Source organism: Neopelma chrysocephalum, unplaced genomic scaffold (assembly GCF_003984885.1).
Source record: "Neopelma chrysocephalum unplaced genomic scaffold, ASM398488v2 Primary Assembly neopelma1_24, whole genome shotgun sequence".
Taxonomy (NCBI): domain Eukaryota; kingdom Metazoa; phylum Chordata; class Aves; order Passeriformes; family Pipridae; genus Neopelma; species Neopelma chrysocephalum.
Window position 1 is genome coordinate 11647427 of NW_020897693.1, and position 14890 is coordinate 11662316.

The 14890-nt window shown below is 36.6% G+C and overlaps 1 protein-coding gene across 11 annotated transcripts in view; it reads right to left on the reverse strand.

Moving 5' to 3' along the window:
• Positions 1 to 4380: 4380 nt before the first annotated feature.
• Positions 4381 to 14890, reverse strand: part of CPT1A (carnitine palmitoyltransferase 1A) — a 38443-nt gene continuing 27933 nt past the window's right edge. For 9 of the 11 annotated variants that reach the window (XM_027703774.1, XM_027703764.1, XM_027703735.1 and 6 more), the window contains 6 exons: positions 14359 to 14523; positions 13560 to 13694; positions 12739 to 12891; positions 11078 to 11182; positions 8945 to 9037; positions 7217 to 7468 (listed from right to left, as the gene is read on the reverse strand). In XM_027703774.1, the coding sequence (XP_027559575.1) occupies positions 7382 to 7468; positions 8945 to 9037; positions 11078 to 11182; positions 12739 to 12891; positions 13560 to 13694; positions 14359 to 14523 (738 nt within the window). In that variant the 3' untranslated portion in view covers positions 7217 to 7381. Of the gene's footprint in view, positions 7469 to 8944; positions 9038 to 11077; positions 11183 to 12738; positions 12892 to 13559; positions 13695 to 14358; positions 14524 to 14890 lie in introns of all 11 variants that reach the window. The other 2 variants (XM_027703724.1, XM_027703809.1) reach the window with 1 other exon arrangement.

Below are 14890 nucleotides of genomic sequence, written 5' to 3' on the forward strand. Positions count from 1 at the left end.
TCAACTGGTATGCTCAATTATTTCTCAAAGGAAACCTCTAGAAGCAGCCACAGTGGAAACTGAGAATTTGGAGATTTCTTCAGATATTCTTTGGCCATCAACAAAGATGCAAGGACACACAGGTATTCCACACATGGACAGCCTGCATTAAGCAAGTGGGTTTGGTCCTGTGAGCCCCACAAGAAGTTTTATGCTGTGGACTTTTCAAGATAGTAATTGATCCAGCTTAGAAAACGTAATTTCCAACTACACAGAAAAACTGCTAGACGTGGTAAGCAATGGGAAATTCCTCTCTTTTACAAAAGTGCTTTCCCCATGGAGATTTAACAATAGAAGCTACAGTTTACTGCTGCAAATAAATTACTTTTTAACTCATCAGGACTATAAATTTGAAGCTGAAAAGTGTGTCAGCTGTGGAACTAAAGAACAGAAGTTAGTATCCCATTTGCACATTGTACAATTGTCTAATAGTTGCTAATACAGACAGTAATATGTAGAATTAAAGTGGGTGTATTTGTGACATGGTAATGTTTTTAATGAGCAAAGTAACTACCCAACCATGTTAAAATATGGTTCATAACGTGGACAAAACCCCCAGCAGTTGAAATCTTATGTTCACAGTGTATGCTATTTCTGACAATATAAACCAGAAATTTATTTCTGTATTTTCTAGTAAGTTTGTTCTAGTAGAAAATTTAGGATAGGACTTCAAACATTATGTGGATCCCATACACAAGTTTTAATGTGGCAATTTCCCACGTTTAAGTCACAAATAATCATGAATACATAAAATTCCTATTTCACTTAATATTACTGGCATAATTTCAACATTTTCACTGACTGTTCCTTCAGGAGAGAAAATGTTTGAAGTTGGAAGACTGAAATTTTAATGCAGCATTGATACAGAAGAAAGAAAGTGGACACAATTTGAAGGCAGACAAGGCTGAATCCATATGTTCAGATTCTTCTGAAAGATTTAATTCCTTGTACTTTTCAAGACCTTCATCACAGCTGTTGTTTCTACATGGATGTACTTCAACTTTTACCACTGTAATTTGATTTTCAATGATAAATGGATACTTAAAGCCATCTAACAAAGTCTCTCCTAGATTTACAGTGCATAAATTATTGTCTTGACTAGATGCCAATCCTACTCCAACAAAATTATTCATTACTGCAATTTCCAGATTAAAATTTTCAGAACAGGACTATTTGAAATAAATATTTCAGTTATGAGTCCACTATTTATTACTGATCTTATATGAAGCAATATCTGATTCTCTAAAGTCTTTGGCAGACTATCAAGTGGTTCATATTTGTTCTTTCTACCGAAGACAAATCTCCTATTTCAGTATTTTGAATAGTTTTTCTGTCTGCAAGTGAATGAAATATTCTTAACTAAACAACACACATATATATATAATACTGAAGATTACCCTAATTAACATGTAACTGAGAAACTTTAAAACAGAATGCTGGGAGAATTATTTTGGGTTTTGAATCTAACTTTCAGAACATACGGGCCACCATACCAATAAAAAAAAAGCTGCTTTTACCGTAAGAATGCATTCTTTGTAACTTTTAAACACATTAACAGCATTCAGAGTTAAATCAGAATTTCGCTATTTGGCTTTAGTAGTCAAAAAAACCCACTATCATGCAGTACACTTAGCTGTAATAACACTGTTTTAAATTTGTGTCAGTATCATAGAATATCCTGAGCTGGAAGGGATCCACAAGGATCACCAAGTCCAATTCCTGGCCCTGCACAGGACAGCCCCAAGAATCACACCATGTTGCCTGAGAGTGTTGTCCAAGCTTCTTGAACTCTGTCAGGCTTGGTGCTGTGACCACTTCCCTGGAGACGTAGGGCATTAAGGCCAAACCTTATCTGTACTCTCAATGTCACTATTGCCAGTTGCCAACAACACATGCCAAAGCACCTCTACCCAGAGTAACACAAGGTCACCACTAAAAAGACAGGTCAATATCCACCTGCACATTCATCATTACTATTTTTGGATTTAGGCTAAGGCAACACTGTGAGGGTCAAGGTCCCCATGGGCCCTGAACTAGGCCAGGATATGACAGCTCTCCGAAGATTCAGATCTCTCTGCCCATATGCATCAACCATTGCTGGCCTAGGACCTGTGCAGTGAGGGATAGGGAGGGTTTGGATGCCCTCCCGCTCCCCACCCCTGTGTCCAGAGCAGATGGTGAGGTGACAGGCCCTACCTGGAGCATCCCAGGTGCTTCAACAGAGGGCACATCTTTGGTTCTACCCCAGGCAATTCACCTTCCCCCAGGTGGGCAGTAAGAACTGTGCACCAGAATGTTAACGGAGCGGGGTCCATGCTGGAATGCCGTGTCCAGGTAGGGGCAGTGGCAGAGTGCAGGCATGGCCTAAGAACCAGAGTGTGTTTGGGGGAATTTTTTTTGTTGCTGTTCCTTCTGTGTTTATTTTAATTCCCTTGGAAATTACCCCACATTGCAAGGAGTCAAAGATTAACCAGGACCCTGGTACTGAGTCAGAGGTTAATAGTCCTAATCCACGTAGAAGTGCTACACAACACTGGTGAGGCCACACTTGGAGCACTGTGTCCAGCTCTGCACTTCTCAGAATGAGAGGCATGGACAGGCTGCTCAGGGTCCAACACAAGGCCAGGAAAATGAATAAGGAACAGGAGCATTTCTCCTAGAGGGAGACGTGAGAGAGGTGGGACTGTGCAGCCTTGAGATAAGAAGTCGGTGCAAAGAATATGGAGCCAGGGTCTTTTCCACAGTGCTCAGTGACAGGACAAAACATTGAAACTCAGGAGTTTCCCTCTGAACATCTGGCAACACTTTCTCACTGTCAGCATGAATAAACACTGGCTTCACTGGCCTGTGGAGTCTCCATCCTTGGAGTTCCTCAGAAAGTCATCTGAATGTGGCCCTGGGCAATCAGCTGCACCAGATAACCTCCAGAGGTGCCTTCCAACCTCAACCATCCTGTGAAAAAGTTGGATTCAAGTTGCTACCCTTAAGAGTCCTTTCTACAAATCACTGTGTAAATCTTGGAATTGTTACCCCAATGCTATGAAGATTTCAGTGTTAGAAAACACATTAAACCCACCAGGCCACTACCTATGGCCACTTAAGAGATGCTTTTCTTGAAAGCAGAAATTGAACCTGGACTTTACATTTTATGCATTAAATGTTTTCACTTTTAGGAAATATTGTGTGTTAAAAAAAACCAACATAGCAGCTAAAGACAACCAAAACAATTTCAAGCTCTCATCCATAAGGTGTTGCACAATTAATTCAAGAAGAAACCAGAATCAATTTTTTTGTTACAATCTTCAAGCCCACAGGCCCCAGGTCTGCAGCAAATGAAGTCAGGGAAAAACAAAACAAAAGAAAAAATATCCCTACTCTTCCTTCTCCCCTCTCAAAGGTTTCACCTAACAGTTGAGGGTTTTTTTATTCTAATACTTTAATCTTACACTTGCCACCCTGAAAAACAGGCAAAGGGAAGACAGGGAAAAAAATAAAAATCAGTATCTTCCGTGCCTAGAAAGTTTCCATGGTGTTTCTGTTCAGATTGAACATACTCATTTACAACTTCAGTATCCAGTCTTGGTGAGAGATGTTTCAAATACAGTCAGGAACTAAAAGTATTGAAGAGATGAAGTGTGAAATTGAAATCAACGCGTTCTTTCATATTGCAAAGGATGCAATGTCCAGCAAAGCAGCAAGTTAAATGGCTGTGAAAATGGGCCATCACACAAAACAATTTGGTGGGGTTTGCGTGTGTGTTGGCTTGTTTGTTTGTAAATTTTTTAAATTAAAGAGCATTTTAAATATCAGCACGTGAACCTTCAAAGGGTAATCAAAAAAATCCCTATCAACTGTCTCAAAGTAGCTCCCAGTAATAATGAAATTCCAAGGGAGTTTTCAGTTACTGGGAATCTATAGATTAGACAAATAACGTTTTAACAATGATAACTTTCTGTGCCTCAACTACTTGTCCACTGCCTTACCATTCCTATTCTATGGATTAGTCACTGTAAAAATCAAACTGGAGCTATCCACTGGCTTGCAGATAGACTTTCACAGAAACATTCCAACAGTTATCCCGATCTCATGAAAAGAAGCTCATCTAAAGTAAGACCTACATTGTTTCTTCTTTCTACTGAACCCAAAAAAGAGAATTCTTCATTAACACACTCCCTATTAACTAGCAAGACATGTTTAAAATCATTGCTCAAACCAACTCAATAGTCTGCTACTACTGTTCCTAACTGGATTTAACAGCAATGATTTTGTCAGTCCAGAATCTGCAGCAAGGGAGCTGGGAAAAAGATACAAAAGATGTTAAACATTGCAGTAAACACAAAGTAGTGGTAATTGTGAAATTTTATTTCATTTCTTGAAGTCACAGAAGAAAGTAGAAAATAGAGACAAAGTGTTGGATGTAAATAACCAACAATAGATGTAGAGTAACTAAACAAGATTAAAAAAACCCTCCAGCTTAAATTAATATATTTTACATGAGAAAACAATTGGTAGAAAGGCTGAATTAGAACCACGTTTTTCCAGGTCACGCACACACTTCCCTAGTTCTTCAAAAGACTCAAGCCTTTAAAGAATATTCAGTTGGGAACAGAATTAATCCTGAAGAATGATACCCTCTAAATGGACTTAATGCTTTCCTAATTTCTGCTATGAAATAGCTGAGATAAATTTGAAAAATACACATTTGAGGTATTTCACAAATTCCTTATGCAATTTAATAAACAGAAAAATTTATTATCATCCAACCTCACTTTTACCACCAACTCAACCCCAACTTTGAGCTCTTAAATCACTAATTGAGAATCAGTGATTCAAGGTTTTAGTAACAAATTAGTAGTTTTACTGGAATATGAACATTTTCCTTTACAATAAAGTACACTGTACTAGAAGATTCATTCAAATCTAAGCACTTTCAGTTACATTCCTATGGCTTTGAGCAAAAAAAACCCCAAGCAGTTTTACTGTATTTACACAATATTGAACATCATGATTTAAATTATTTATTAATAACCTACATTCACTGTGGATTTCTAAGATTTACATCCAAAAAGCATATTTTATTTACACGCTGCTGACATTTCAAAGAAAAAGAAATGAAATATTATCTGTTTAGGAATTATGATCTATTCCAAAATTTAAAAAGATACATTTAACAACACAAAACGTTTTAAACAGTTACAATAAACAGCTTTCTGTGCCAATTATAGTTACTCTCCAAGAATGTAAAATTGCATTGATAACTGCACTAACTACAATTAGACTAGAAACACTTAAAACCTGAGAGTCAAATCTAAACCTTTCTTTTTAAAAGAAAATCCTAAAAGCTATCATGCCCTAATGGTACTTTAAGCACAGATTGGTCAATTAAAAAAAACCAGAAAAAACACAACACAAACCCCCCAAACTCCCAGTGCAATATTTCTGCAGCTCCAAAAATAGATCACTGTAAAATTGTTGCAGTAGTTTGATAAATGCTAGGCCTGCCATCCACAGTAAGGCTAATTTCTAAGTGTCCTTTCCCACATACTGTACTCTAACCAAATAATGAGTGTCTTTGATCAATTCCTGTGTGGATTCCTACATTTTTGTAAGCATGCAGTTGCTTAGGTATGCATCTTGGATCTTTGAGGGTTCCCACCCCAAACATACGTATTTTATTAGCTAGATCAGAGTAAAAATAAACGTGAGGAGGCATAGAAAGTTAGAAATACTGGCCAGAAAACATTCAAAGACTAATGAGAAGTTTTATATCCACCCCAAGGGCCTTTTAAACTCAGCACAGCTCTGGAGCACCATTCACTGTATTACTAACCACCATGTATCTTACATAAAATAATAAAAATAAAAAAATTGTGGTGTTAACAAGTACATTTTACTACACTGCAAGGATGTAGAAAGTTACCACACCTATAAAGCCTGGGGAAGAGAAGCATCATGCACAAAGTTACTCCATTTGGCAGCAGCCATTTTATTTCTGCACTTGGAAACATCATTGCTTCTTTTTGAGTGAAATAGCTTCCCCCCCCCTTGTATCCTTTAGAAACTACTTGATCAAGGGCATCTCCCAGGAAGGATTTAAGAACTGCCATGATTCTCCCATTCTGGAGTTTTTTCCATGGCTTTAATAGTTTGCCCTTCTCATGCAGATGGTCGGCAATGAAGTAGTGGTCCTTCCAGGCTGCAAGGAGGCAAATTGCAATTACCTACACAGGCAACCTTGCTTTGTAGACTATCCAACACAATACATTTAATTAAATTGACAATTCCCAGGACACAGAAACTCTTATTTCAAGTGACCACCAACACAAACATGTGAATATCTGTAAATCTGAAACAAAGTTAGTCCTGCACTTCATAGGGACTAATCTTTCTATTTAAGATGGGAGCATTTAATTAGACTTTTAAACCAAACTGCACCATATGGCAACATATTCAAGTTTCCTTATGCCACATCATCCAAACTTCTAATTTGAAAATCAGATCTGCATTACTACTACTTCATTTCCTTCACCACTAAAACAGTGTAAAATCAACTCCCAGCATATGCTTTTTTCCTGGGTTAAGGATCTTTGTTTTTCTAAGGCACTTGCATGAACAAGCACACAGGTCCATTTATTTACACAGAAATAAGGTCAGTGTCGCAAACATGCCTGTAAGCAATCAAAAAATGTGATACCTGTTAATGAGGTGACACATTTTACTACCCAATGGTCGGGTTGTTTTGTTTGTATAGGTTTTTTTCAAAAACCATAAAATTTATACAACTTAGTATGTTAAGGTGGGTGGCAGCAGGGATTTTTTTTGGTATGTTTTCCAAAATTTATCTCTTAAAAAAAAAACCCAAACAAGGCAAACAGCCACAAGTTTTGTCACTCATTTACATAAAGCAGCAGATACACTGAAGAACATTCTGCTATTAATACATAGCAAATCTAACTTTTTCTAGTATTTAAGTCAGTGTGTTTTATCCCTTTGATTCTGGAAACAAGTAAACTAATTTTAGACCAAAAAAGAGCAAGTGTATACAAATTAAGAGAAAACTGTAGAAGTTAGAATATACATGACTTCATGCATTAATACTACGCTTCATCCCTATAAACATACAAGATTTCAAAAGTCATCCTTTATGGAAATAAACTCTTCCAAACTACTGAAAAAAAAAAAAAAAGAAAAATTTAATACACTGCTAAAGACTTAACAGGTGTTTAAGAAGGTGTTGACCAGTTTCTTCGTCAGCTACTGTTTGACAAACCTTGCTCTAGTTCGCTGTACAGAAGAGTTCTCATCCTAACAAGAGGAGATTGCTTGGCACCAAGGAAGTGTTTTACTTTGTACAGTTTTTACCGAGGTTAAATAAACCCATGATGTCAACCATTGCTTTCTGGATGTTTTTTCCAAAACGATGAGAATCCTTAAAAACAAACAAACAAAACCCAAAATCAAATACTTCTACTGTCAATCAACAGTTATTTTTCAGGCAAAAGAAGAAAACTCTTAACATTTTGTAATTTTGGAGCTCATGGAATTTGGGCATGTATTTTACCATATAATACTATATAAATGTATGCAGGCTTATTCTATTAATGACCAATGAGTTCTTCATTATGCATTTACTTTCCTACAGACAGAACTGAGATAATATCCTTTTGAAATCAGATGCATGTGTAGGTTTCTGTTACTTTAAAATCACTGGGTTTTGATATTGCTTTTTATACAAGATTTTGCAAAAGCTAATTTTCAGAAAACAAAGGAGTGTTCAGAAAGTGTATGACTAATGACCAAGAAATAAAAAAAAAAAATAGTCAGAAAAACATTTTTGAGTTTCTATCAAAATCATGAATCATCTGCTACTAAAAAAGTACATAAAGTATTGAAAATAAAAATAACATTTTCTAAGTGTAAACAAACTAGGAACTTGTTCTGTTTATTCTAAGTGCTAGATGAATGATACAAGAAATTAAGATTACTAATATAAATTCTCAGCTACATTACAAGACCTGCTACGAAGATCCTACTAATATCAAGGTCACACACATGAAATGCTTCCTTTTCTGTATGGACCTCTGACTTGACTAATAAGTAAAAAGAATATAGAGAAATTTAAAGCACAAGCCAACAGGTATCTGAAGAACAATTTCAACTATGAAAAAAACAAAGTTGTATTTCCTAATCTTTAATAATTAACCAGAGGTACCATGATCTCTCAGACAAGTTTAGGTCAAAAGAGGAAAACTAGTTCAGCTATGTAACCCTGAATGAACTCAACATGTTCGTTAAAGTCATAAAAATATAAAGGGGAAGAATGAATTGAATCTGACTCAGGGCAGGCCTCCACAACAGCAGGATACTGAATAGATGACATCTACTATATTCTAATAACGGGTGTTATTCTAATAAATTTTTGATGAATTACGTTTCTCAAGCACAGATTACAACTTATGGGCCAGCTTCTTTCAGTATTATTTAAACCACGAAGACTTAAATAGGGAGCATACATTTTACTCTGTCTCTACAACTGCAGCCAGAGACAAACCAAAGCAAAACTGTAATAACAAAAACCAAGACATGCCCATCTTACTGTTTATGGGACATGAGTTTTATTTTATTTTACATGAGTTCCAGGGAACTACACATATGTAAACATGACCCCGGGCCACATGTTATCTTCATGCTTGAAAGTATAAGTGAAAGAGAATATGGTATTCTTGGTTCATGATTTATAGAAGTGGAGACAAAAAAACCCAGAAAAACAGCATATGTTGAGAAAGAAAAACACATAACAGTATGCTGCAAATTCTACCACAATTTTTTAGACAATGAATAGAACAGTTTTATAAGCAGACATCGGAACAGATTTAGTAAACCATAGGAAAGGATTGACTCTTACTGTCTCAGAACAAGATATTTTGCTGGAGACATGGAAATGAATGGAATTTTCATCCAAGATAATGTAAGAAACACCATAACCATCATCAGCCACCTATGGGAAGAACGAAGAGAAAAACAAGTTCTAAACTTCTTCTTTTTCCTTCCATTCCTGAATCAATGTATACATAATTAAAGAGTTCTTACTGCGTAGTTTTTAAAATCAGTTGCAAGATTCCATATTTAATGGATAATTTTTGAAATCTGGTTTCCACTTGAGGAATAGTTCTAGTCTTATCTGAAGTGCATGAAATTAACATTTTCTGAATATTTGCCTGTAATATTTCCTAGCTTTGGTATTTTGAAATAAAATACTTGTTCAAGGAGTTTCTCTCATCAAGGTCTGGTCCTAAGCAGCTACACAGCTTCAGTGCTTAAGCAGAAAGGAATAAAATAGTTCAGTTGTATACCTTAACATGGGATCATTCTGCCAATGTAAACAAATATGATACATAAATATGGAGTATAAAAGCCTTGTATTATGAAAACTTGCCCAAAGGCAAAGTCATCTGACTCTACAGCAAATATACGATTCTGAACACCCGTATCACGAGCAGAGGTCTTGTCCAATTTCAACATTAGTAGCATTAACTGTCCCAAGTTTCAGTCTGATGTTATATTCAAAGTATGCCTAGTAAACACAAATTATCCTGCTGTCACCCTTCTTTGTCTCTTTCCTAACTCAGAGGATCACAACCTTCCAGCTCTTTGTTGCCACTGCTGCCAAGCAGCCTGATTGTCTTCTCATCATTACTACTACAGGAATAAGTTCTACAGAATGCTTAAAAAAACCCCTAAAACCATCAAGCTGATGCACTGAATCTCTGTGCTACTTCAGCAAACAAAAGCACAGTTCCTGTAAGAACACAAGAAGGGATTCAGGGAAATATAAGCAGGGTTATTTGGAAATGTAGACAACAGAAGGAAGGAAATTAAAGGAATAAAGAAATAGTAAGAAGTAATGTACCTTTAGCAAAAACAAAAGGAAAAATGTCCTAGAAATTCCTGCAGCCAAACCCCCATTCTATTGCCAGATCACATTTGGGGATTCCGAATACTGACTTTATAATCTGCTGGAATAAGCCAGTTTCTCAAGAATAAGCAGTATTGCAATAGCTAGGTTTCCTTGATACTGCAATTCAAACTCATTCCAATTTCATAAACTACTGAAAGCTGTATCAGAAACAAGATTAAATAAGTAATAATAATTTAAAAACTGCCCACATCTTCCAGCTTGACAAATCGGCCAAAATACACTCTATCACCCTAATTTCTGTGTGACAAAGAGCAGTCTGGTGATCCCTCTCATCGTTCCCTCAATAGAAATGGTTTTCCAAAAAGTCTTAAAGCCCCATAAAGTCTGCTTAATAGATCTTGTTAACACCAATATGATCATCAATGGCCAAGTTCAAATCCCCATTTGAACAATTAAGAAGGTTAAAAGAAACAGATAAACTTGTCCTGATATGCGAACTATTAACATATGAGGTAGTGATGTCAAGTAAGCAGCTGGTAATATCTCTAACAATACACTGGTTTCTTTAAACTCTACAGAAGTTGTAGAACACAGTTGTATGCTTGACTTGGCCGCTATTCACACTTAGGAGGGAAGCAGAACAATGTGAGCAGCTTAATCTAAAGGAAAGGATGAACACATTTATTAATCCATCAGGAAATATAAAGAACAAGTCAAGAATAAGTACTTTTACCAATCCCAACCTTAAAATCTAGTTTAAGTAATAAGGCATTTGTCACTGTAATGTGCTCACAGTGATGGACAGTCTGATGTACAGAAGCTCTAGGCACAGGTAATGTGATAAAAGCCCCATTTTTATCAGATCTCTCTGCCATGGAGCCCCATACCACATTTTGTAACTACATATTTCCTTAAGAATAATCCATTTTTGTAGCGGGATACCAGAAAAAGGTGACACAAATTTTGCCGAGCACATCCAGAGCATTAAACACATGCATTTAAAGGCCTAAGTTGCACCTTGATGTGCAATATATAGGTATTACAGATCTGAAATTTTTAAACTAGCATATTGAAACTAAAAACTCTTTTTCAATGGGTACTTGTATTTAGCAAACATACCGGTCCAAACCCTCCACCAGAGGATAACATCTCAGGGTTCTTCTTTAGATCAATGTGTTGCTGTGGTGTCTGACTCGTTGACAGCCTCCAAGGTTCTGACAAAACCTTCATTAGATATGAAAGAGACACAAACAAGTATAACACACTGTTTAAGAATATGCAACCTTCTCAAAAACTAGTTAAGATAAAGCACTCAATAAAGCAATATTAAGGATAACTCCAGTTCCCATTTCAATGGAATGAACAATTAAGAAGGTTAAAAGAAACAGATAAACTTGTCCTGATATGCGAACTATTAACATATGAGGTAGTGATGTCAATTCTTTAAAGAGAATAAAATAAAACTTGAATAGAAATGCTACTTCAAACAAGATTATCTGGTCGATAGCCTGGTAAATAATGCATAACAGGTCTTGTTTTAACAAGATCATTACTAGCCATATTCAACTCCCAGTAAGATACTACATCCAGTTAGAAGCTTGTAAAATCTCTAACAATACATGTGTATCTTGAAAGTCTGTGGAATATGTAGAAAGTTGTTTTATTCTTGACTTAGCCACCAGTCACATTTAGGAGAGCAAACAGGCAAATGTGAGTAGATTAATTTTGAGGCAAGCTGGAAGTAATTTTTTATTAATGAGAAAAAATGAACAAGTGCAATGTAATTATTTTTATAAAACCCAATCTTAAAATCTAGTTTAAGTAATAAATTTGTCACGGAAATAAACTGTGACATTAATGCCATATCCGGCTCCTTTAGCTTATAATAACTTAAAGTGAATTCGTCACAGTTCCAAAAGAACATTGTTGAGACAAAACACACAGCCTCTGTTGTGTTGCCTTGAAAATATGTAAAAACCACATGCAAACAGTATTTTTTTAAATACTAACTATATCTTTCTAGCAATTCTTAATAACACGTATTATCAGAGAATCACAGAATATGCTGAGGTGGAATGGACCCACAAAGATCATCAAGTCCAACTCCTGGCCCTGTACAGGACATCCCCAAGAGTAACACCATGTGCCTAAAAGTGTTCAAATGCTTCTTGAACTCTGTCAGGTTTGGTGCTGTGACCACTTCCCTGGGGAGCCTGTTCCAGTGCCCAACCACCCTCTGGATGAAGAACCTATTCCTAATAACCAACCTAAACCTCCCCTGACACAACTTCAGGCCATTTCCTCGAGTCCTGTCACTGATCACCACAGAGAAGAGATCAGTGCCTGTCCCTCCTTTTCCCCTCACGAGGAAGTTGTAGACTGCAGTGAGGTGTCCCCTGACTCTCCCCTTCTCCAGGATGAACAAACCAAGCCACTCATACAGCTTCCCCTCAAGGCCCTTCACCATCTTTGGTGCCCTCCTTTGGATGCTCTCTTAATAGCTTTTTTATATTGTGGTGCCCAAAACTGCACACAATATTCAAGGTGATTATACTACAAAGCTCACTGAAAGCATTACTATAGGTCTATTAATAAATGTATACATAAAGCAAAAGGAAACTTACAATCTCTCAGCAGATGTGAAAAAATGCTACCTACAATGTTACCTTTTTTCTTAGAAAAAACGGAGTTCTAAAAGTATGTAAAGCAGATAAAGCAAAACACTAATTAAACAAAGGATTTTTTACTGTAATGAATATTTATCAATAAAAGTCACTTACTTCCTTAAGGAAAGGAGAATCCACCGCAAGGTACTTGGACACGACATAAAGGCAAAACAGATGGCGGTCAATGCCAGCACCAGTCATGGCAAGACGATATAGGAGCTGATGTTTGGCAGCAGCAAGCCGAAAGAATTTCAGCTTATTTTCATTCTAACAATGAAAAAAAGGTTAAGAAAAATCAGTTAAGCGAACTGGGTTGAGCAACTACTTACTTCCTGTGAATGATTCTTGCTTCCCTCTCAGAAAGGAAAGTTTAACTGGTATGAAATTACTTGTTCTACAAATCTATGTTAGAGTTTTACAAGTCACAAAATTTTCACAAGTAATCACAGTTTCCTGAAGTTCAGGAACTGTAACTAATGGTTAAGTTCTGCCATTCTCTTTTGGTATGGGCTAGAATTTCTGCTGTATTGACAGAAAATGTGGACAATTACCTTATGCTGCACTTCCTTCCTAAAAAAACAAAAGCATCACTACAAGCGTATAAAAACTATTTGAGGACTTATACAGTTGTCTAGTGGTAACTCATGCGCTTATGAATTACCACAGAATCATGGAATGACTGGGTTGTTCAAAGGGACCTTAAAGATCATCTCATTCCAACCCCAATGCTGTGGGCAAGGACACACTTCACTAGACCAGGTTGCTCAGAACACCATCCAGTCTGGGCTTGAACACTTCCAGGGATGGGGCACCCACAACCCTCTCTGGGCAGCCTGTTCCATTGTCTCACCACCCTCACAGTAAATAATTTATTCCTAATATCCAATCTAAACCTACTCTCCCAATTGTATAAGGCAATAACACCATGGACTTACACTTTCAGTTGGGTCTTCCATGGCTTGAACAAATTTACATGACTCAACAGTACACGAACGAACAGTTTCAGTCCTGCCTTCTCTGAATAAGCGTGTCATAGAGGCTTCATATGTTAAAGAAAATTTTCCCATGTCCTTGAAAAAGGGAAAAATAAGAACTTAAAAGTTTAAGAATAAAAGCCCCCCTTTCTTAATCAATAGTCCAAGCTAACCACACAGGATATGAATCATTCCACAAATTAAACTCAAGTTTTTAGTAGCCTACCATTAGCCCTCCGATCTGAATATAATAAAGGCAAAAATAAGATTACCAGCATGATCTGATAAAACTAATAGAACAATCAAACCAGCAAGGACTACTCTTTGCATTTTATATTCAATCTTTTTCAGTTATAACAGAAGCTGAATGTTGCTATACTGGCCTTTCCTGAAAGCATGTTACAGAAAGGGTGAACTAGCAGAAGAAAACACATGTAGGCATTTTTGTTAATCCTGTTAAGGATTGTCCTATAACATTGTTTAGATTATAAACACAGCTACTAGAAGTTTCATATCTTCTTTCAAGTCCCAAATGCCCAATGATAGACTAGCTAAGAAGAAGAGAAAAATCTCCACGTGTCCTTGGAGCATTCATTTCCAGCTAGTAATCCATTTAGGGTTTTTATCAATTTCCACTGAACGTCTTTAATAACCTTGCACAAGCAGCATGAGATTACTCTACCCAGTCACATGTTTTAATCACAAATATTTTTTACCCAATTTAATGAGATTCTGTAAGGCAGAAACAGTCTGTTCTTACCCGATAGTGAGCAAGCTGCAGGGCAAGTTGCACAAAGGCATCAGGGCTGGTTTTTGCTTTCTTTATTAGTCCTTTCCCAAAAGTTTCAAAGAAAAATGAACAGAAGTCCACATCGTCTGCCAGAGCTACGGCAGTGCTCAGAGACCTTTCAATCACTTCTTGACACTTAAATAAAGAAACAAATAATTACACACACCTCTATGCATACACTCATGCATTCAATGGCAAGTATTTTTAATTGATAAATAAGAAATGCTGCCTTTATGCATGTCAGGAACATCACTACCTAAATAATTTCCCTTTAGAGAAAGAAGAGAAGCTATTTTTGCCAGGAAGTTAAAATTCAAAAAGCTAATGAAAATGTTTTAAGCCACTATGCATCCAAAAATAACACTAAAAAACACCTGCATTAAAACTGTTCAGATCACCAGAACATAAAAGAATGACCCACAGATATAGAATGGCAATAGCTGTATGACTTCCAAGCTGCCATACATGCCTAATTAAATACATCATCAACCATTATTTTTTT